General features: G+C 38.4%; 1 protein-coding gene across 4 annotated transcripts in view; it reads left to right on the plus strand.

Annotated features, from left to right (window-relative positions):
* The window catches only part of ASAH1 (N-acylsphingosine amidohydrolase 1), a 46,955-nt gene that overhangs the window by 7,132 nt on the left and 15,292 nt on the right, over positions 1 to 24,531 (plus strand). For 3 of the 4 annotated variants that reach the window (XM_059156189.1, XM_059156190.1, XM_059156191.1), the window contains exons 2-4: positions 12,574 to 12,620; positions 21,693 to 21,783; positions 22,183 to 22,269. In XM_059156189.1, the coding sequence (XP_059012172.1) occupies positions 12,574 to 12,620; positions 21,693 to 21,783; positions 22,183 to 22,269 (225 nt within the window). Of the gene's footprint in view, positions 1 to 12,573; positions 12,621 to 14,622; positions 14,738 to 21,692; positions 21,784 to 22,182; positions 22,270 to 24,531 lie in introns of those variants that run through there. The other variant, XM_059156192.1, reaches the window with a different exon arrangement.

Here is a 24,531-nt window from a genome sequence, read left to right on the forward strand (position 1 = left end):
TTTGATCACTGCAACTTTGTAATATAACTTGAAGTTATGCCTTGTTATTTGATTTTTGAAGTGTCTCCAGCTCTGCTTTTCTTTTTTATGATTGCTTTGGCTCTTCAGGTTTTTTTGTGGTTCCATACAAATTTTAGAACTCTTTGTTCTAGGTCTGTGAAAAATGTTGATAGGGATTGCATTAAATGCATAGATTGCTTTGAGTAGTATAGTCATTTTAACAGTATTTCTTCTTCCAATCCATGAGGATGGAATGTATTTCCATTTCTTTGTGTCATCTTCAGTTTCTTTCATCAGTGTTTTGTAGTTTTCAGAGTACAGTACTTTTTCACTCTTTGGTTAAGTGTATTCTTAGGTATCTTACTATTTTGGGTGCAGTGTAAGTGGGTTTTTTTTTTCTTAATTTCTCCTTATGCTGCTTCATTATTGGTGTGTACAAATGTAACAGATTTCTGCAGATTGTTTTTATATCCTGCAACTTTACTGAATTTGTTGATCAGTTCTAATAGTTTTTTGCTGGAGTTTTTTGGGTTCCTTATATATAGAAACATACAATCTGAAAGTTTTTCTTTTTCCTTACCAGTTTGGTTGCTTTTTATTTTTACTTTGTTGTCTGGCATTTATGGCTAGAACTTCCTGTTCCGTGTTGAGTAAACATGGTGAGATTGAACATCCTTATCTCATTCCTGACCTTAGGAGGAAAACTCAGTTTTTGCCCTTTAAGGATGATGGTAGCTGTGGGTTTTTGATACATAGACTTCATTATGCTAAATTATGTTCTCTCTGAACCTACTTTGTTGAGAGTTTTTATCATGAATGAATGTTATACTTTGTCATAGGCTTTTTTTGGTGTTTATTGAAAAGATCTTATGGGTCTTACCTTTCTCTTATTGATGTGATCATGTTGATTGATTTGTGAATATTGAACCATCCCTGAAACCCAGGAATAAATCCTACTTGATCATGGTGAGTGATATTGTTTTTTAAATGAATTGTTGGATCTAGTATTTTGTTGAAGATTTTTGGCATCTGTATTCATTGCAAATATTAGCCTGGAGTTCTTTTTTTGTAGTGGTTTATCTGGTTTTGTTATCAGGGTAATGCTGGCCTCATGGAATGAATTTGGAAGTATTCCTTCCTTTTCTACTTTTTATAATAGTTTGAGAATAGGTAGTAAGACTTCTTTTAATGTTTGGTAGAATTCCCTGTGAAGTCACTGGTCCTGAATTTCTGTTTGTTGGGAGTTTTTTGATTGCTGACTCAGTTTCTTTGCTGGTTATTAGCAGTCTTTTCAAATTTTTTATTTCCTCCTGCTTCAGTTTTGGTAGTTTATATGTTTCTAGGAATGTATCCATTTCTTTGAGGTTATCCAATTTGTTGTCATACAGTTTTTCATAATATTCTTTTATAATAGTTTGTATTTCTGTGGTGCTGGTTGTTATTTCTCCCATCTCATTTGTGATTTTATTTGAATTCTTTTATCTTTTTTTCTTGATAAGTCTGGTTAGAGGTTTATTGATTTTATTGATTTTTTTTCAAAGAACCAGCTCCTGATTTCATTGATACATTGTTTTTGTTTGTTTTTAGTTTTATATTGTTTATTTATCCCCTAATCTTTATTATTTCCTTCCTTCTGTTCCTTTTAGGTTTTGTTTCTTTTTCTAGCTCCTTCAGGTGTAAGGTTAGGTTGTTAGGTTATTTATTTGATATGTTTCTTTCTTCTTGAAGTAGACCTGTATTGCTAAAAACTTCCCTTTTAGAACTACTTTTCCTGTATTCTAAAAGTTTTGGACCATTCTGTTTTCATTTTCATTTGTTTCCATTTACTTTTTAAATTTTCTCTTTTATTTCATGGTTGACCCATTTATTTTTTAGGAGCATGGTATTTAACTCCCGTATATTTGTGCTCTTTGCAGATTTTTCTTGTAATTGACTTCTCGTTTCATGGCATTGTGGTAGGAAAAGATGCATGGTATGCTTTGATCTTTTTAAATTTGTTGAGGGCTTATTTTATGAGCTAATATATCATCTGTTATGGAAAATGTTTCATGTGCACTTGAAAATGTATATTCTGCTGTTTCAGGGTGGAATGTTCTGAGTATATCTGTTAAATCCATCTGTTCTAGCATGTCATTCCAAGCTATTGTTTACTTGTTGACTTTCTGTTTAGGTGATTCATCCGCTGAAGTAAGTACAATGTTAAAGTCCCCTACCATTCTTGTACTATTTTATTAGTACTTTTGTGTTTTTTATTAGCTGTTTTATGTATTTGGGTGCATAAATATATACAGTTGTTATATCTTCTTGTTGGATTATCCCCTTTATGATTATATAACGTCCTTCTCTGTCTCTTGTTATAGTCTTTCTTTAAACTCTAGTTTGTCTGAGTATTACTACTCTGGCTTTCTTTTTTTTTTTTTAAGATTTTATTTATTTATTTGACAGACAGAGATCACAAGTAGGCAGAGAGGCAGGCAGAGAGAGAGAGAGGAAGCAGACTCCCCGCTGAGCAGAGAGCCCGATGCGGGGCTCGATCCCAGGACCCTGAGATCATGACCTGAGCCGAAGGCAGAGGCTTTAACCCACTGAGCCACCCAGGTGCCCCTCTGGCTTTCTTTTGACATCCATTTGCATGATAGATATTTGTCCATTCCCTGACTTTCAATCTGCAGGTGACTTTATGTCTAAAATGAGTCTCTAATAGGCAGTATATAGATGGATTTTGTTTTTGTTTTTGTTTTTTTGTTCTGTCACCCTGCATCTTTTGATATAAGTATTTCATCTGTTTACATGCAAAGAAATTATTGATAGATATATATTGTCACTTTACTACTTGTTTTATATTTGTTTCTCAGGTTTTTCTCTGATCATTTCTCGTGTTTTTCTTTCATGGTTTGCTGATTTTCTTTAGTGATATATTTGGATTTCTTCCTCTTTATTCTTTGCATGTTTATTAGTGGTTTTTGATTTATAATTCCCATTAGGTTTATATATAACCTCCTCTGCATATGCAGTCTATATTAAATGAATGGTCCTTTATGTTGGAATCCATTCATTACTCCTCTCCTCCCCATGTTTTAGGTATATGTTGTTAAATCTTACATCCTTTTATTTTGTGAGTTCCTTGACTGATTTCTTACAGAAATATTCATTTTTACTGCTTTTGTGTTTCCTACCTTTATACTGTCACCTTTGGTCTTTCCTTTCTACTCTAAGAGTCCCTCCTAATACTTCTTGCAGAGCTGGTTTAATGGTCACACTCTCCTTTAGTTTTTGTGTGACTGGGAAATTCTTCATCTCTCCTTCTATTCGGAATGATATGCTTGCTGGAGATAGTATTCTTGGCTACAGATTTTTCCCTTTCAGTGCTTTGAATATATCGTGCTACTTTCTTCTGGGTTGGAAGGTTTCTGAGGAAAAAATCTCCTGCTGGCCTTATGGGTTTTCCCTTTTAAGTTACTGTCTTTTTCGTCTTCATGTTTTTAAATTTTTTTTCCAATTTAATTACAATATTTCCTGGTGTGGATCTGCTTTTCTTGACTTTGATGGGAGTTCTCTGTGCCTTCTGGATTAGGGAAGTTTTCAGCTGTTATTTCTTCAAATAAGGTTTCTATTCCCTTTTCTCTCTCCTGTTCTTTTAGGAGTCCATTAATATAAATGTTATTACACTTGATGGAGTCACTGAGTTCCCTAAATCTTTTCTCTTATTGCATAATTATTTTGTCTTTTTTTTGTTCATCTTGATTATTTTCCATTACTCTCTCTTCTAGATCACTAATTCATTCCTCTGCTTCTTATCCTGATATTCATTTCATCATTATGTTTGTCATTTCATTTATTGTACCTTTTCTCTCTGCTCTGTTACTCCTGTGCGTGTTAAGGGTCTCATTCAAATCTTCTACTCCTTTCTCAATTCCAGTGGGTATCCTTATGATCTTACTTTAAATTCTTTACCAAGCATGTTACTTATATGTGTTCAGCTTAGATTTATGGCCGTGTCCTGTCCTTTCATTTGGGATGTTTCTCTGTCTTCTCATTTTATTTAAGTCTCAGTGTCTGCTTCTGTGTGTTGGGAAAGTCTGCATCTCCTGTTCTTGAAGAAAATGGTCTTACAAAGAAGAGGTCCCGTAGTGTCCTGCCATATAGTGTCCCTTGTTTCCCAGGGCCTGGTGCTTCTGAGAGTGTCTCCACTGTATGTTGCTTGTGCTCTGCTGTTCTGTTCCGGCCCCTTTATCTTTCAGGCCACTTGTCTGCAGAAGCTCTCTTTGCCTGTTGTGGGCATGGTTTGGTTCCTGGATTTTGACTAGGTGTGCTCTGGTCTGTTCGTGACATGAGACTATTGTCACTGCAGCTGGAACAGAAGCTCTGCAAATTTCCATGTTGGGAGGTACAGTTTGAGCAGGGGTTTGAACTGGTCTTCTGGGGGAAGGGAACTGCTGTGCTAGGACTGAGGCAAGTGTGACTTGGGGAGGGGGGGTTTCCGCTGCGGTACAGGTTTGGGACTTGGTCTAAGCATATTAAGTAGTGAGTGTGGGTACAGCGCTGCTTCCTACAGCTGGGCTTATGCTGATGAGTGTGGGAGGGAAATGGCCAGCCAGTTCTTTTGTTCCTGCAGTGGTCTCTCGTGAATGTTGTCTCTCTGGGATGTGCTCAGAGATGAGCAGATAACCCCCCAGGTACTTTCTGGATCGTTATTTCCACACACTCTGTGGATTGTTTGCCTGCCTTCCCTCCAAGAGCTACACAGTGCTCTCTGGGCTCTAACCCAGCCAAGTCCTCTGATCTTAAAAACTCCAGGCATTAAGCCCCAGAAGTTTCAGGAAATTATGAAATTTGGCCCTTCTCACTTCTCAAGGCAATTGCTAAGGGGGGGGGGGGCGGGTGTTCATTTTCCCTTGTATTCCCTGTGTGCTAGTTTGTCTCTTGCCCTTCTCTGAGACCCTGCCTCCCTCCCCACTGCAGCAGTCATGATCTGTTTCCCTCCCATACCGCATCTCTGCACTTCCTACCTTCACGTGGCCTCTTCTCTACCTTTAGTTGTGGAGTTTGTTCTACCAGTTTTCAGGTCAATTTCTGAGGTATATAGGATGATTTGATAGTTATCTAATTGTGTTCATAGGATAAAGGGAGCCTACTCCCACTCTGCTACCATCTGTCCTTGTTCTGTATGTTGTTATTTTAAAATAATTTTAGATAATGACAGTTTCAGACACTTAAAAATAATGTCAGAGAATCATTCCTTGAAAATCTCCCCCACAATGTAAATGAAATTATACAATTTTTAAATTCAGTGTTTTAAAGCTTATATTGAAGTATGTATAGTTAAAATCAAATTATATAGATAGTCTTATGATGAAAATCAGGTTTCCTACTTCATTCTTTCTACCCCAGTTACCTTTCCCTAGAAGCAAACACTTTTAACTGTACTCAGGTGATAGTCAGCAGAACCTGTGTTTACTATCATACTAGTTGTGTGTAGCTCAGTCTGTTTTAATTAATTGGTGCTTCTGCCATATTGGGGGCTAAAAGTTTTAAGTCACTCCTGGTTATTTTTATGAATATTATTTTGGTATGTTTATGCTTAATCTGTCTCAATTAATTTTAGGCATTGTTTTCTCTAATACAGCAATGATGGATAAGAATTTAGCTTACTTTCAACCATCTTTCCTACATCTTTTTTTGAAACAGTTTTGAGATGTAACTGATATACAATTCACCCCCTAAAATTAGACAGTTCAATGGCTTCATTATATTCACAGAGTTGTGCAGTCATTTCTCTAATCAGTTTTAGAACATGTTCATGAGCCCCAAAATAAACTTCTTTTCCCTTAGTCCTAACCCTGAAACCTACCCCTCCCCTCGGTAACCACAAATAAACTTTGTCTCTATGGATTTGTCCTTTCTGAACATTTTATGTAAAGAGGATCAAAAGTATGTGGTTCTTTGTGGTTGGCTGCTTTCACTTAGTGTGTTTTCAAGGTTCATCCACACTGTAGCATGTAGCCATATTTCATTTCTATTTATGATTGAATAATTTCCATTGTATGCATATACCACATTTTGATCATCCATTTATCAGTTAATGGACATTAAGTTTGTTTCCACTTTTGGTATTGTGAGTAATGATGCTATGAACATTTGTGTTTGTGTACATTTTTTGTGTGGACACGTTTTCATATCTTTTCAGTTTATGACTAGGAACAGAATTGTGGGGTCACATGGTTAACTATATGTTTAACTGAGAAAGCACCAGTTTTCCAAAGCAGCTGCACTATTTTACATTCTCACTAACATTGAATGGAGGTTCCAGTTTCTCCACATCTGTGCTAACACTTATTAATTTTATTATTATTGCCATCTTAGTTGCTGTGAAGTGGTATCTCATTGTGGTTTTGATTTGCATTTCCCTATTGGCAAATTATGTTTGGCATCTTTTCATGTGTTTACTGACTTAAATCTTTGAATAAATGTCTATTCAAATCCTTTGCCTTTTTTTAAAATTAATTTGTCTTTTTCTTATTGACCTTTAAGATATATATTCTAGATACAGGTCTTTTATCAAACATATGATTTGCTGTTGGCATAAATGTGAGGATTTATTTCTTGGACTCTCAATTCTATTTCACTGATGTGGAATCAAATCAATATTCCAGATATTTCCAAATATTCCAAAAATGTTTGGAAACAAATCTATTCCATTGATTTGTCTTTATGCTGATATTGCAGTGTCTTGTTTACTGTTGCTTTTATAGTAAGTTTCAAATTAGGAGGTGTCAGTCTTCCAACTTTGTTGGTCTTTTTCAAGACTATTTTGACTATTATTTGTTCCTTGAATTATCATATGAAATTTAGTGTCACTTGACTTTCTGCAGAGAAGCCAGATGGGATTTAAATACGTATTGCATCAAATCTATGGATCATTTGAGTATTGCCATCTTAACAATATTAAGCCTTCTGGCCTATGAACATATATGGCTTCCATTTACTTAGATCTTTAATTTCTTTTTATAGTGTTTTATAATTTACAGTGTACAAGTCTTATACTTCTTTGTTTAAATTTATTACTAAGTATCATATTCTGTTTGATGTTATTTTAAGTAGAACTGTTTCCTTAATTTCATTTTCAGTTTGCTCATTGCTACTGTATAAAATTGATTTTGTACATTGATTATGTATCCTGCAAACTTGCTGAATTCATTTATTATTTTTTAAAGTTTTTAGTGGATTTTTTAGGGCTTCTTTTTTTTTTTTTAATAAATTATATCATCTGGAAATGAGATAGTTTCTTTTCCAGTTTGGATCCTTTTTGTTTTCTTGCCTAATTGCTCTGGCTAGATACTCTAGCTCATGTGGTGCATGTGGACATCCTTGACCCCTCCCACTTTTTTCTCCCTTCTCTTCATTTCTATATCTTTTTACCCTTGCATAGTCAACATCAATAACATAACTGTAATTGAGTCATCAATGATTTTTCTGTATATCTACTTTTAAAAAATGGAAAGAGTAAACACTGTTTAAAGAAGTATGATTTGTAAGTATTGGTTATTGCCCAATGTGCTGTGACTATATTTCCTTTTCTGTAATTCTAAAGCCACAAATCTAATGACACTGAAAGAATATTCAATATATTTTCTACCACATATTCATATTCATGACACATTTTAGTTTGCTTCATGTTTATATCATGGCATTCTTGTACAGACCTTTTTCCTTAGAGTTTCTAATTGGTTTCTTTTCATTTTTTGTAATTAGAAGAAGAAACTAAATCTATGCCATCCTGACTGTATTCTTTTTTTGAGAGAAAGAGAGGGGGGCAGAGAGGGCATGTGAGCAAGGGCTGAAGAGAGGAGAGAGAGAGAGAATCTTAAGAAGACTCCATCCACACTGAGTGCAGAGCCGTACACAGAGCTCGATCTCATGACCCTGAGTCATGACCTGAGCTGAAATCAGGAGTTGGGTGCTTAACCAACTGAGCCACCTAGGTGCCCCCATTCTACCTATGTCTTGTATATTATTCAATCTCTGATTTATTCTCTATTTGTTGTGTCCATTCTTAAAACTTACTAAATCCCTAATCTATTTGGGACTAATTTGTTTTTATTTGTACCATATTTTTCTGATACTGCAGTTTCTTCCTGTAGTTGCTAGTTTTCTAGTTTTCTTTTGTTTTCTAGTTTTCTTTTGTTCGTAAAGTCTGTGCTTTTCTTGGAGCCTCAAGTTCTTCCAGCCCTTCAACCATACAGTTTATCCTATGGAGTCTCCCTTTTTAGGACACCTGTTTCTTGGTGTCTAATGGGAGTGTAATTTCTCAGAGTTCCCTTTACAGTGTATGTTGGAGCCATTGTTTTGGGATCCTGTTCTCTCTTACTTGGTTTACTCCCTTGTTTTGCTAGACTATATCTTGAAGTAACTTAAGAAATAATGTGTGGGAGGTACACTTTCTGTGTCCTTGCATTGACTTAAAATCGAAAACTTCATTAAATCCCAAAATTGATCAATGCCTTGACCAGTTAGAAAATTCTAGTTTGAAATTAATTCCCTGCCAAGGAAATGATGGTGTCACTCTCTTCTGGCATTCATGTAGCTGTTGAGAAGTCTGATGGGAGTGTAATTCTTATTCTTGTATAGGATACCCTTCCCCACCTAGTGCTAGAAGCTTTTTCTTTATGTCTAAAATAGCACAGTAACGTGTCTCACTGAAGGCTCTTTGTTTTTTTTTTTTTTGTTTTTTTTTTTTTGTTATCAGTAGTCCTTTACACTTTAAAATACATCTCCATTCAGCTCTAACAAAATTTCTTCTATTATTTCTTTCATAATTTCCTTCCCTTTATTTTCTGTGCTTTCTCTTTCTGGAAATCCTATTAATTAGATGTTGGATCCTACCTATTAATTTTATAAATTTTTCTATTTTTTTTCCTACTCTGGTTTATTTTATTATTTTTCCTTTTTCTTTTTTTAATTTAAATTCAATTTAGTTAACATATATTGGATTATTCTTTTAAGAATGAGAATTTCGTGCTTCATCTGTTGCATATAACACCCAATGATCATGACATCAAGTGCACTTTTTTTTTTAAGATTTTATTTATTTATTTGACAGACAGAGATCACAAGTAGGCAGCGAGGCAGGCAGAGAGAGAGAGAGGAGAAAGCAGGCTCCCCGCTGAGCAGAGAGCCTGACATGGGGCTCGATCCCCAGACCCTGGGATCGTGACCTGAGCCGAAGGCAGAGGCTTTAACCCACTGAGCCACCCAGGCACCCCTAGAGTATATTCTAGCTTCCCAAAGATGCTCATGTCCTAATCCTAAGAAGCTGTGAAAATGTTCTTTTTGTGGCAAAGGGGACTTTGCAGATGCAATTTAGTAAATTAGCTTGAGATGGGGACATTACACTGGATTAACCAGAGAAGCCCAGTATAATTACAGACATCTGTGTAAGAGGGAGACAGGAGGCTATAGAAGAGAAAAGACGCTGTGCTCCTGGCTTTGAAGCTGCGGGCCACAAGGCAAAGAATGTAGGTGACCTCCAGGAGATGGGAAAGTCAGGGGAACGGATTCTCCCTTAGAGCCCTGGAAGGAACACATCCTGCAGACCCACTTTAGATTCTGACCTCCAGAGCTATAAGCATAATAAATTTGTGTTGCTTTAACCCATTACATTTGTGGTAGTTTGTTACAGCGGCCATTGGAAACTAATATAATCAAGTGCTGCCAAATACTATATAAGTCCATGAGCATATGATTTTATTTTTTTTAAAGATTTTATTTATTCATTTGAGAGACAGAGCCCAAGCAGGGAGGGAGGCAGTGGGAGAGGGCGAAGACTCCCGCTGAGCAGGGAGCCCCACATGGGGCTCAATCCTAGGATCCTGAGATTATGAACTGAGCCGAAGGCAGATGCTTAACGGTCTGAGCCAGCCAGGGTCCCTGAACATAGGATTTTAAATGACTGTAGGGATGAGGCACTTTCAGTTAATTTTTGGTAGTTAGGTGGTAGCTGCAGGAGTGTTGGCTAATAAGATGAGGTAGAAGCAGCTATTGTGAGGAAGGGAGCTCCCTGAGAGGTTCCTGGCTCAGAGTTGCAGTTATTCTGGAGGGTATTATAAGGACATTAAATGAGGATGAAAGGAGAGTTGAATCGATGGGTCAATAAACAGAAAGTAACCCCATCCTGACCTCTGCATACAAAACTCCATTTGGTATTTACCACTAGGCAGAAAACTAACACACACACAATGTCTTTCTCCTTCTCTTTGTTTCACACGTACACACTACCTCCAAGGGTTTCCCTCTAAAGAAACTGAAAAAGTCATCTAGGAAGAACATGAACACGGGTGTTCATGCTTTCCAGCCGTGGCTGGCACACCTCAGTCAGCAGGCCCAGTACAGCCTGTCACCTGTTTTTGTAAGACCTGCGAGCAAAGAATGGTGTTGATGTTTTTTTTTTAAAGTTGGGAGGGAAAAATCCAAAGAAGATTAATATTTTGTGACATGTAAAAACTACATGGAATTCACATGTCGGTGTCCATCCACAGAGTTGTATTGGAACATCGCCACCGTTTCGTATTTGCTTACTGTCTGTGGCTGCCTTGCATTACCATGGTGTTGAGCAGAGCCTGTGTACGGGATCTTGTGGCTTTCCACTGCCGCTCAGCACACTTCAGGTGATAGTTAAGCAATTTTAACTGAACTGCATTTTAAGTGCCACATGTATCAATGTACCATGTTATTTTAATCTTTTTTAAAAAAAAGTTATCAGTGCAGACCTATCCTGTCACTTTTTGTGAATTTCAAATGTTGAATTTGAAAAGTGAATTTCAAATGTTGCTCTCTCAAGGCAGAGTAGAGTGTGGATTATCTTGGCACTTAATTAGATGACAGAGCACATCTAGCACTGTGTTGAAGGAATGCAGTACGTGTCAACATGGATTAAGCAGTCATCACAGTATTCCCAACCGTAGGAAAAAATGGTCAGAAAAGTAAGACAACTTAAAACAGAGTATCTCATCACAGAATTTATTTACAAATTTTAAAAAGCAAAATGAGGTTGCAATGGAAAGAAATCTTCAGGTAGTTCATCTGTTAGCAAAGCAGGGAAACTCACTGAGCCATGGTGAGTTAATGAAATCAGATTTGATTGCAGCAGTAGAAGAAATGTATCCTGGGAAAATTTGTTGTGCACTGTTAGCCTTTACATGAGAAGAGCTACCTGGGACTTTGGTAGACATATCCTTATCAGTTGAAGAGTAAGGCAAACCGATTCCCAGTTATTGGTACTGAAGTTATTGATTACTGATCAGTTATTGCTATTTACTAAAGCACCAGTGCCATGTTTGAGACTGAAGAATTCATTAGTCTCAGTGAATAGTCTGGTGGAACAGTTACAGGCAAGGATGCTTTGAAAGAACTTGAGAACTGAGTAATTCAGTAAGACCTGAAATGGAATCTGCTGTTTTGTGTAACAACTGACAGTGGTAAGAATATGTGTGGACCAGACAAAAGCTTAGTTGGGCAGATGTACAAAGCTTGTGAAATGCAAGTTGTTTCAAGCTTATGGTTATTAATCATAGTAGTGATTCGCAGGTACTTTGTGGAAAATGTTTGAATCTGTCATGTGTTAAAGAACCAGTAATACTAAGCATGAACTTCTTTACGTCTTATAGATGTAAGGGAGCCTGCCCCCCCACTCTCTGCCTTCCTTTCTGCCTACTTGTGATCTTTCTCTGTGTGTTAAACAAATCTTACAAAAAAAAAAAAATTGAAGTCCAGGGGTACCTGGGTGGCTCATTGGGTTAGACCTCAGCCTTTGGCTCGGGTCATGATCTCAGGGTCCTGGGATCTAGCCCCACGTTGGGCTCTCTGCTCAGCGGGGAGCCTGCTTTTTCCTCTCTCTCTGCCTGCCTCTCTGCCTACTTGTGATCTCACTCTCTCTGTCAAATAAATTAATAAAATATTTTTTTAAAAAATTGAAGTCTGAAGTTCATTAGGTGGAGAAATGGCATTTTAGGTCACTGGAACACTGCGTGCACATATAGGAAAAGGTCAGAGATCAGAGGACATGTTTGCATGTGGCCGTGCGAGATAGGAGGAGTGGCAGGAAAGGAGGCTGGGAAGGTAAAGTATGGCCAGATTAGGAAGGGCCCTGCATAGTGTGTCCTGAAAATCTGGTTTGGGATGCAAATTTCTGTTGCAATGGAGTTGGTTCATAAATTCAAGTGACATCATATTCTATCAAGATTTAATTTACTGTTAGTGATAAATCAGCCTATCTGACTTAAACATTTCCATTTACCTTCTTAACATTTCCTCTTTATTCAGTGTGTTTGAAATATAGAATCCAAGTTATAGCACTAGTACAAATTGAATTAAGGCTGAAAATGCCCTTAAGTTTGAGATTTTAGACGTTTTCTTGGGAGGAAAAGACTTTTAAGAGGTATCAAAATGATCTAAAAGGGCTAATCATGCTTGATTTTTGTCTACACAGTCTTTAACTGCTTTTGCAAATTGCCTATTCAGTTTATTATTTTCTGAAATTTAATTTTCTTTGTTTTTTTTTGTTTTTTTTTTTTCCAGTGGACAGAAAACTGCAGAAAATCAACCTATCCTCCTTCTGGACCAACGTGAGTAAACATCAGATGTTCAAAACTGACTTTGGCCTTTGTGGAGACTTTTCCGTATGTAATTATCTCATAAAAATGACAATAATGAAGAAAAATTTTAAGTCATGTCTTTTATATTTAAACAAACTTTTTTTTCTTCTGAGACAGCTCTGTTTTTGTTTTTGTTTGGTCAGGTTTGTTTGGCTAAGACCCTGGACAAATACTGAAGTACCCCATGATTAAAATGCCCTCTTCTAGTCTATCAAAATCAGAGAGAAAAAGAATTTCTGTTTTCCAGCAAATTCTGTCGATTGCCAAGCATTTTTTTATCCTGACAAATGCAGAGCTGAACTGTGACTTCCTGTGGTACCTGAATATAAACCATCAGATTATATTGGAAGAAAGTGTAGGGTCTTATATATGAAACCTTCAAGAAATAAACCCCTAGTGTGATAATCAAAGCTGTTGAGGACAAAACAAGATTAAAAAACATAAGGGAAGGGCCAGTGTCATATTTTAGTGCCTTTATGTTAATATTTTTAATATAGGTATATGGCATTTTCAAATCTTTCATGGCTAAATGGGTTTATGGGAAAAATATAAGAACAGCCCACCAGCCCAGAGGGTTCAGAATGTGGAAAAGAAGAGAAAGGTATAAAGAAGGGTAATCTTTTTTGCCCTGCTTTCTTTCTTTCTAAAAGTAGCCTGGGGTGGGCAGGGGAAAGGAGAGTACAGCTTTAACCTGTTAACCATAGAAATAAAACTGCCAGTTATTGTCCCAGCAAACATGGGTTTATTTGTGAAGAGCAGAGAATTACAATGCAGGACAAGCAAGCTACAGCAAAACCGTAGGGAAGCCAGCAGAACAAAAGAGGAGAACGCTCTTTTACAGAGGAAAGGGGGAGGTTGGGAAGGCTCTTCAAACCAGAGAGTCCATTGGAGTAAATGGCGTTTGAAGCATAGTGCCTTTTATTGGCTGAGTTATAGCAGTGTCTTATTGGCTGGGTTGTTGCCAGCAGAGGAGGAAAGCCTTTCTTCCTGCAGGGCTAGTAAAGTAGTATCTAAAGTATTATCAATTTACAAGGCTCCTTTCTTTCTGCAGGGTTGTAAGTTCAAGCCCCATGTTGGGGGTGAAGCTTCCTTAAAAAAAGAAAGTCTTCAAAAATATAAATTAAAAAAGAAAAATCTTTCTTTGAAAGCATCAGTGATCAAGAGTCAGGTTTTCCACATTTCTGTGCAGGGAGGAAGGTGCAGAGCAGTTGGAAATCACTTAAAGCCCTATTTGAGTTAACGAGAAGGTTAGGAGAGAACACTAAGGCACTTCCCATCTAAAGACTGTATCTTCTTAAGGTCATAAGTGTTGGAGATTTTCTCAGAGCACTGAACCAGCACCATCTTACTGAGTACATTTTTTAAAAAGTTCAATAGAGAGCAAAATACAAAACTTAAAATAATTATACAGAACGGAAGAAGTAACAGAACTCCAAATTGTATGATGGCTCTAAACTAGGACTCTAGACCTGAAAGTAGCTAACTGAAATATTTATTGGCACTGATTGCAATGTAGAAGAAAGGTTTTCCCTGTGGAGGCAAACATGGAGTCATATATGCCTCCTGGAAGTCTCTGCTTCAAGAGACAATGGAAGCAGAATAGTGGATATAGCCAAGAGCACACAGAGTACATTTGTAAACATACAGTACAGGTACATACTAACACTTTGTTAGTAGTCCAGTGGTTTAATGCATTTGAGTGGTGGGAGCTTTAGAATTTCTGGTAGGGCCAGACTGATATTTGGTCCAAACCAGAGTCTCTTTTTATCAAGACAACAATTACTAGATTTTCAGTGTCGTTTTTCCCTCTCTAGAGTCCGTTGTTGGGCATCTGTCGTCAGTTTTTCTAAATAATCATCTGGGAGAACGTCCCTTTGGACTGTGATAGAGGTTTTTCTCTTGGTCTCCTTAAGAACAGCATTTTTGGTTGAAATACCAAAGGTATTATGAGATGGTTTTATTTGGCCCACAGGAAGTGAGTCAAGTCTGGTATGCCGAAGAACCTTATTAGTAGAGCAGCTGACAAAAGTATGACATCTAGTACATTTTGGACATAAGAGCCGTTTCTAATCTTATCCTCATTGTGGGTAAGGACATCTCGTTGTTTCTATTATATTCCAAAGTGAGGAATTGCCCCAAAGGTATACTGACTATTGGTATAAATGTCTGTGGTTTTAGCCTTGGTGAAGGGACAAGTTTGAGCAAGGGCATATATTTCATCCTATTGGGTAGAAATAGCCAAAGGTCAAGGTGCTGCTTCAGTGATGTCAAAAGGAAGTTGTGATGGCATACCCCATTCAGTATGTACCACGTACATCCTTTAAATAAGAACTTTCAGGAAGTCATGAAAAAGCTTGCCTTGGTAGAAGAGTTTCATACAAATTGTCATGAGGGGCCAAAAAGTCATGTCAACAATCATATAGGGTATCATCTGGATCTGAATGTAGTTCTTGTTTGAAGATCAGATGCCCTAAGTATCAAACTTGAATTTGAGCAAACTGCTATTTTTTTTCTCACTTTGGAGACTTTATTTCCCTTTAAGCCTACAAATTTTAATAGATGGTTGTTGTCTCCTGTAAAGAAGTTTGAGAAGGGTGATAGAGAAGCAAGTCATCTAATATTTTAAGAAAGTAGAGCCTTCCCAAAACTTTCTATCATCCAAATCAGCTTTTAAGGCTTGTGAAAAGTAAGGAGGACTCTGTGAAACCCTAGGGATAAATATTACCATCCAGTTGTATTGCTGTTCTTCCCAAGTGAAGGCAAAAAGATACTGGCTGTTCTCATCAGTGAGCGTACTAAAAATGTTCTGTGTAGTTAAATTCTGAAAAATTTGCTTTCAGTAGGAATGGATATCAGTAGCATATGAAGGTTGGAAACAACAGGATACCAAGGGGAAACAGTAGTATTAACTGTTCTTAGGTCTGGGACAGACCTCCGTTTGGCCATTGGGTTTTCTTACCGATAAAATAGAGGTATTACAGGGACTAGTACAGGGGATAGTGAGCCCTGAGCCTTGTAATCTTCTATTATGGGCTTGATGCCTCCAGGGCCTTCTTTATTTATGGAGTATTGATTAATTCTGCAGAGAGGTTTTGAGGGATCTCTTTGAATCTTGTTGGGGAGGTGCACTTGGAATTGTGCCAGTATTAGTTGAGGATTTTGCCTGTTAAGGAGTTGGTAGTTGATCCAGTAGGAGCAAATAATCAGTGTTCCTAGATGCAGCTGTAGTCAGAGATGGAGCCGATGAAAGATGTGGAAGGTCATTTAATCCCCTTGGTTCGCTCTTTTGATTACTGTTAACAAATTCTAGAATCATTTCCCCTTTGGGGAGAAGGCCATTCTGGCATGATAGTTCTGTGAGAAATCTTGGCCCAGTAAATGAATAGAGATGGAGGAACGCAGAGGGAAAAAAAGGATGCATGTCTCTCAATAGGCTTGACAAAAGGGAATAGGTTCAGAGATAGGAACCTGTTGAGGTTTATGAGAGATTACCTCCCTCTTCTCCCACCTCCCCGCACCCCCCCGCTTCACCTCACCCCCCCTTTCACCTCACCTTAGCTACTTGAGCTTGTGTAGTGCTCTGAGGTAGAGGCTGCTTTAAAGCAGTAGGATTAAGCATGGAGAGTGTAGCTCTAGTGTTGATACAGACATAGATTTTTTTTTTTTTTTTCCCCAGTCTGGAAAGTGGTTTCTGTAGGTCACTGAAGAGGGAGGGTTGGGATGAGCACCTGTAGCTCCTCAGGGCCTTGTGTTTGGGAATTAGATGGTTAGACAGCACCTAGAGCACTTAAGTTTGTCCCAGCTTTTTAGTAATGCCCTGGCTCTTTGCAGTAATAGCACAAACTGGAAGGTTTTTGGTTTAAGCCTTATTCGCCCAAGTTGGAACTTGAGAATTTTAGCAGTCCTTTAGGTGACCCATCTAGGACACAAGCAAGCTGAAATGGTTTTCCATTTCATCCTGGTCCTCTTAAAAGATTCAAGGAGGGGGCGCCTGGGTGGCTTAGTCTGTTAAGCATCTGCCTTCAGCTCAGGTCATGATCCCAGGGTCTGGGATCAAGTCATGAATTGATTTGGCTCCCTGCTCAGCAGGGACTCTGTATCTCCCTCTGTCCTTGGCCCTGCTCATGCGTGCACTCTCCCTCTCTTCCCATTCCCCAGATAAATAAAATCTTAAAAAAAAAAAAAAAAAAAGACTCAAGGAGAAACATCCTAGTTTGGGTCATTGATGAGTACAGAGTTAAATATTACCTGGTGGATTCAGCATTTAAAGGAAAACCAGTACCTTCTTTAAAAACAATTCGGAGTCAATTATAGTAGTTATGAAGAGATTCTTCAGGCTTTTGTGCACAAGCCTGAATTTTTGTTCCCATCGACATGCTTAGGGAAAGCTGCTGTAACTGCCCAGCGGATATTCCTTGTGAGTGTTCTAGTGTCTTACCAAAAGTTAGGAGTCTGTTTCTCTATGTGTCCTTCAGGATGTTCCTAGTGGACTAGTTTCATCCAGTTTTTGGTCTGGCCTTTGCAAGTAAGCATGTGGATTAATGGATATAAATCTGAGAACTAGAATGGTAAATTTGAATAACTAGGGTAAATTCTAAAGCTTGTGGGGTGGGGGAGAGGTCACCAGTCACTTCAGAAAACTCTTCATGACTAAGTTCCCTTAGTACAGGAGCATAAGAAACTTGGCATTTCTATAGATCATCGGAAGGCTCAGCTTCAAAGGGGCAGGTTTTAGCAGGTTCAGGAGAAGGAGCAGGGAGTACTTCAGAGGGAAAAGGAAGTTCAGCAATGTAAAAAAATGAAAGTAGCACCTGCCAGGTGTCAGGAAACAAAGGTAGAGGGGGAAGAAAAGGTCTCTGAAGCTATTTGACTTCTTTCACTTGTCTTGTCAGTTAATTTAGAAATAGTATCTTACAAAGAGGCAAACTCAAAATCGTGAAGGGATTCAGAAGCCTCAAGGTACCATCTAAAACAGGCATCCCATTTAGGTTTTTTTGTTTTTTAGTGGCTGTGCTTTCTAATTTACTTTTGGGTAAACCAAGTTTGGGGAGATCCAAAGTTCCCCATAATGGGCATTGAAGTTCTAGTTACTTCTGGTTAACTCAGTCTCTTTAGTTATAAATGCATATGCAGTTTTGAAACATAGAACAGCTGGGGTCCTAGGAGGGGCCGAGTACCCTCGAAGCATTTTGATGACTGAGATCCCATTTCTTAGAAATTTTTCTCTAGGGTAAAGAGAAAAAATGCTAAGTAGCACAGTTTCAACAGGAACAGCCTGTTTCCAGAAGGCATTAGGCCAAAGGCCAGTATCGTTCCAGTAGGAACAATCCAGTTCCAAATTGGAGTCATACCAAAAACTAGTGCATATCCAGCGGGCACAGTCCAATCCCAAAATGAGTCAGTTCACAACAGTCTATACAGGAGTCAGTACAGTTATAACAGAAACGGTCTGATTTTGTAAAGGACTCAGTAAGTACTCTCAGATTAAAAAAAGAAACACACACACAAACAAGGCCTTAAGACGGATCCCAAATAAAGCCTGGAGAGCGCTCAAAAAGAGAGTGGAGCTTGAATCTGAGGGAAAACTTACCCTCCAGCCCAAGGATTGTCAAGAAAGAAGGTGGCTCTGTGGTTAATCCTCACCTGTTTGCTCACCAGCCTTGGAGTCGTTGGGAGCTTTAGAGAAAGCTCCCACTTTCTGATCACTTCTGATCACCAAGTAATGTTAACCTTAAACGTAAATCTGCCAGTTATTTTACCAGCGAATATAGGTTTATTCAGAAATAGCAGAGAATTATAGTGAGGGACAAGCAACCTAGGGCAAAACCTTAGGGAAGTCTGCAGAACAAAGGAGAGGAACGATGTTTTCTAGAGGAAAAAGGGGAAGTTGAAAAGGCTGTTAAAATAAGTCCAGTGGAGTGAACTGGGAGTTGGAAGAATAGTGGCTTCTTATTGGCCGAGCTGTTGTCAGGGCAACCTTTCTTCCCCTTGGGGGGGTGGGGGGGTGGGGGGTGGTAGTAAAGTAGTAGTTAAGGGTAGTATCAGCTTGAAAGGCAGCTTTCTTCCTGTTGAATCTGCAGTTGGGCCTGACAGCTATCCTGCCGCCCCCGACTCCAGACTAAACGGCATTTACTTTTATTAATTTTCAGAAACCAGCAGTATCAAGATGACATTCTTGATTTTTGTAACATGCCAATTATATATATTGTACACACTTGCCTAAATTATGTAATAGCCTCTGCCCCAGATACAGTGCCACTGTAATACACAAAATTCTTTTGATTTACTCACTTTTCTGTGGAAAAAGGCAAATATTTGACAGGAAGTAATTTAGGAGTAATCAGTTCCTATGTTCTTCTAAAGCCAGTGTGCTTTCCAGCCCTTGGCTTGCTCTCTGGAGGTCTTCCTTTGTGTCAACACTGGCAACATCTTGCTCTTCAGTGCCTTATTGATTACATGCATCTCTTGATTGGTGTCACTGCCCCAATTCATTTAACACATAAGGAACATCTTCCATGTTAAAGACTTTTTTTTCCTACTCCCTTTCATGTCCACCTTACGTGTGTCTATGAACTGATTATCCTGCAAATCTTCCCTCCTTGGGCTTTGAACTGGTTCCAGGCTACTGAGTGTATGTATGTGTATACACGTGTATAAAGACGGGTACAAAACCCACATGTAGAAATAAACACATTTTTCCCATATTTATCTATCTATACAATGTAAATTTTTTTTAAAGATTTTATTTATTTATTTGACAGATCACAAGTAGGCAGAGAGGCAGGCAGAGAGATAGGAGGGAGCAGGCTCCCCGGTGAGCAGAGAGCCTGATGTGGGGCTCGATCCCAGGACCCTGAGATCATGACCTGAGCTGAAGGCAGAGGCTTTAACCCACTGAGCCACCCAGGTGCCCCTACAATGTAAATATTTTTGTCCTGGTATCTCCCCTGGATTCCTTCCTACTTCCCTAGCCTGTTCTCTGCAGAAAAATCTTCCATTCTGCTCTGCTCCTTTCCTCTGAACTATAACTGTGCCTTGGGATATGAGAGGGGAGTGTGGTATTCATATACCTTCGAATGACAACAGAATCCTCCTCTACATTATTTTTGATTGAGTACATCGATTCTGGAGGTATGCATGGGCATCTGTGAGGGAGGAGAGAAATACCTGTTTATCCAGCCTGACCAGTTACATTAGGGCTGGAGATCAAGGGACTGACAGCTAGAGCACCCCTGAATCCAACCAGATCCCATTAGCATTTATTTTCTACTGCTCCCTGGCGCGTAGCAACTGCCTTCTTATTTGCGTGTTCGTGTGTTGTGTCACATGGACTAGTTTCTGAGCCACCTGTGGAGCCAGGTGGGTTCAGACAGTTCTTCATAGTGCCTGTGATGACCTGGGCACAGCAGATGCTAAGTCTCAAACATGATTTAATGATGTTTATTGTTTGCAGTAAAGTGGGAAAATATTCTATAGTCATGACTATTGATTGAATACCGATACTGCTGAGTATTTTTTGTGTGTTTCGTGTAATCTTTACTGCCCTCAGTAAGGTACATGTTTATTTTTCTAGGAAACTAGGTACAGATGTTAAATATGGAGATATTTTAGAAAAATGTTTAATGAGAAGTAAAATGTGGGATCATGGTTAAGCTTTAGTTATTAAAATGATTTTGTTAATCAGTTTCACAGTTCTTTCAAAGGTGGAGGTGTTATTAGAGAGAGATTTGGGGGTCTCCCCATGCCCACTTAATCTAATCCTCTGCTGTACTGAGTTTATCTCTTCCCCATTTCTTCTTTGGAATCCTTGAGCCTACCTAAAGAAGAATCAGGGTGGATATAGATTTGGGTTATGTTGATATTCTAAGGGGAAGAGCAGCTGATGGGAATTCAGAAAACCTGTCTTAGGGCAGTACCACCAATGTCCACAGCTCCAGTGGCCACTACTTTACCATCACTCCTAGACATGGAAATCTGGGTGCTTGCTGGCAGTGGGGGAGACCACTGGTAGCACCTACCTGTAATGGGATGAACAAGATTTTTTTTTTTAATTGTGGGACCGAATGTTGCTTATGAAATTATGACCAGTTAGAAGCTGAATTAATTTTTTATGTTAAGCTTTTTTCTAGGAATTAAGTATCAAAGTCTTTAATATAGATATCAGTTACTGTAGCTCACACCAGCATGTACCTTATGTTTCTCTGGAGCAGAAAAATAATGGTGCACATTCTGGCTGTTTTTAGGCATACCTCTAAGCTGATAAATCACTGAATGGCACACCCTTAGAGGCATAGTAAGAAGATCTGGAAGATAATGTTTCTGTAGGGAGAAAGGTGGTAGCATTCATCTACCAGAAATAAGCTCCAAGGATAAAGGAGTGGACGTTGCTATATCCTCAGAGTAGAACCTGCTATTTCTCAGTTGAAGAGTAGTAAATGCATATGATTGGAACAGTTCTTGGGTGTTTACTGACTACAGAAGAATGCATGGCAGGAAGAGTCTCATGGCTGAGTGAGTACTGAAGGTTTCTGAAGCCAGTCATGGGAAGCTAATACATGTTGCCACTTCTGGAAGCTTAAAAGGCAACTGTACAGAAGCCAGTGCTAAGACAATGATTTGGCAGTAGTGTGACTGTCTAACAGGGAATTCTGAGACTGGGAAACCAATCAGAGAAGTGCCCAAAGCCTAGACTAAGTCTCTGCAGAGATCTAGGAGGGCACAAAAGGCAGATATTTTCTAGCACTGAGATTCAGATGACATGTGGCTCTGAGCCAAAATTCTTTCATTTATCTTCAGTTCACTTTAATCTTCCAGAATGTATAACTCTATTCTAAGATTTCTGAAATTGTTTGTGATTGTGTATACAACATAGGGCAGAAACACTAGCTGGGAAAATGAGCTTTTGTGCAAACCATGGTTTGAGTACTAGCTTCTATGTTATTGTTAAGAATATGCCTCTAACATACCTATCTCAATGTAACTATCTAACTCCCGTCAAAAATCTGCTTTTTTCATTTTATGGTTCCATGCCTCTCATTACAGCTATAGGGGTCCAGTTCCATGGTACACCATAAATCTTGACTTACCGCCCTACAAAAGATGGCATGAATTGATGGTTGACAAGGCACCAGCGGTATGCTGATTGTTAAATCTTCTATTTCTGACATTACTGAATATATTGCATTTTTAAAAGAGCATTTCATGAAATTACACACCAAGTACTTTAAGGATATAATTTTGATATTTTTCTCCTGTTAACAATAATAGAAGAAATGATGCCATTTTTCTATAGCTTCCTGGTCTTTTTACTCACCTTTGCCTTTGTTTCTATCATCTTTTTCTAATTAATTAATAAAATAGCCTGTTAAAGATGCATTGTGTGTATAGATTAGATGAAAATATTTTCAAATAGCACTCTCTCTATATATGGATAAATCAAAAGGTCTTTGTGTTTTCATATTACCAATATTAATCTTAAGTAGTCAACATTTTTTATGTCTCTTATTAATTAAACAATTTATTTATTTTTCAGCTAAGAATTATAGTGAATTCCCTGAAGGATCTAGTAAATGCATTTGTGCCAAGTGGAAAAATTATGCAGATAGTGGATCAAAAGTTGGTAAGAAATATTATTTCCCACAATAAATTTTAAACATACACATATCCACATATACACACAGAGTTCAGAAAAGGCTCTGGTATTAAAGGCATAAATTGACAACTTCTTCTAAGGAGTTTCGACAAGTTTTCATTTATTCTAGACAACTATCAAAACTTAGAGAGACTTAAAATTCTGGGGTTTGGTAATGTATAAATAATAGGACACAAAATAGCATGACAAATTTTGGCAATTAACTGCCCCTTAATTTTAAGTATGGACTACTTAGACAACAGTGGACACATATGTGTTTATCTGGGAGCATGGTATGCCCTTCCCCTTAGACATACAATTGACCCTTGAACAGCACAGGTTTAAATTGGGAAGGTCCACCCATACATGGATTAGTTTTCTTATAAATACAGCAAAGTACCATAAATGAAATGTATTTTCTTTTCCTTATGATTTTTTTTAAGATTTTCTTTTCTCTAGCTTTTTAAAATGTAAGAATACAGGTTAAAATACATATATATATATAACATAGAAAATGTGTGTTAATTAACTGTTGATATTATCAGTAAGCTTTCTGGTCAGCAGTAAACTATTAGTGGTTTTGGGAGAGTCAAACATTATACGGGGACTTTCAGCTATACAGGAGGTGTGCACTCCTAACCCCACTCATCGTTAATTGTACTTGTATTTGCAAGTTCACTATTGAAAATTTGGGTTGTGTGTGGGTTTTTTGCTTTTTGTTGTTGTTGTTGTTTTATTTGAAGTACTTTGCCTCTATAGCTCAGGACACCCAGAGATTTTTCTACATATGACCAAATGACATATTCAGCCTGGCTCTGCTCTTTAGGGAGGCCCTCAGTAGCTGTGACCATTGAAACTCACTTGAGTTGAGTGTATCTTCTAGCAGTGTATTTGCCAAATCAGCTCATTTTCCTCTTGGTCATGCAGGAAGACTCCATTTCTTCAGCTTCTTTTATTTTTTTTAAGATTTTATTTATTTATTTGACACAGAGAGATCACAAGTAGGCAGAGAGGCAGGCAGAGAGCTCCCCGCAGAGCAGAGAGCCCGAGCGAGACTCGATCCCAGGACCCTGAGATCATGACCTGAGCCAAAGGCAGCGGCTTAACCCACTGAGCCACCCAGGCGCCCCCTTCAGCTTCTTTTTAATATAGGTGGGACCAATGGAAAATCTAGGGCCTGGCCCTTATTGCTTCCGAGAGATCCTTATCACCCTGTTTTGGTCCTTGCTTTGGGACCCTGTATGTTCTGCAGGGTACAAAGGATTGGGAAGACCACCAAGGGCCTAGGGCAAATGTTTCAGCACTTAGGACATTTGGGATTGGATAATATTTTGTTGTGGGGACTGTCTGTGCATTGTTGGGTGTTTAGCAACATCTCTAGCCTCCACCCACAGGGTGTACCCCTTCATTTTTGAAAACCAAAAATGCCTCTGGGTATCACCAAATCTGCCCTACTAGTTAAGCATCATGGAGTCCTAGAGACTGGATGCTCTATGCTTATCATCCCTGAGACACTTGCACCTGCCAGCCGCCAACTCTGTTCTCCCACATACTCATGCTTTCAGAGTCTTTGATTAAGTGACCCCTTCATGTTTACTAACCAGACCTCCCCCACATACAAAGGTTCACAGGAACAACAGACAGGAGGCCCTCCCATTCCCCTCCTCTGCATGCCAGCAGGATGGTACATGTCCAGGATTGCATTCAGACAACATTGGGTTCTTTTCCCTTAATCATTGGACTTTAAGGCTGGATCAGTCCCGTAATAACTATATCCTTTCACACATTTCTTAAGCTGTGAAATGTCAGGTTTCTCATCAGGGAGAACACACTAATAATAACACGTATTTTATATGTTCACTGTGAGAATTAAGGGAAATACTGTATATAAAGCACAGTGCCTGAATATGATTAAGTGGTTAATACATGTTCAGTAAGTCATCTTTGTTTGTTACATAGGCAGGAATATTCCACTTGTGTAATGCTTTGAATTCCTAAGGAGTGGAATATCACATGATATAAACACCAAGTTGGTGACAAATGAGACTTGCGGATTTTAAGCACTTTATTAGCGAGAGGCTGTGAGCTTAAATTGTAATTTCACTTTTAGTGGAAAGTTGCCTTTGAGAATAAAAATATGTGCCGGCTGGGATTTTGCTCCTGTGTCCTTTGTTTGCTAACAAACTGTGATAATGCATCTAGCCCGGGAAGCCCATTCACCAAGACAGGTTTTGTGAATGAATAGAAGAC

The sequence above is a fragment of the Mustela lutreola genome, chromosome 18, assembly GCF_030435805.1.
Source record: "Mustela lutreola isolate mMusLut2 chromosome 18, mMusLut2.pri, whole genome shotgun sequence".
NCBI classification, from domain to species: Eukaryota; Metazoa; Chordata; class Mammalia; order Carnivora; family Mustelidae; genus Mustela; species Mustela lutreola.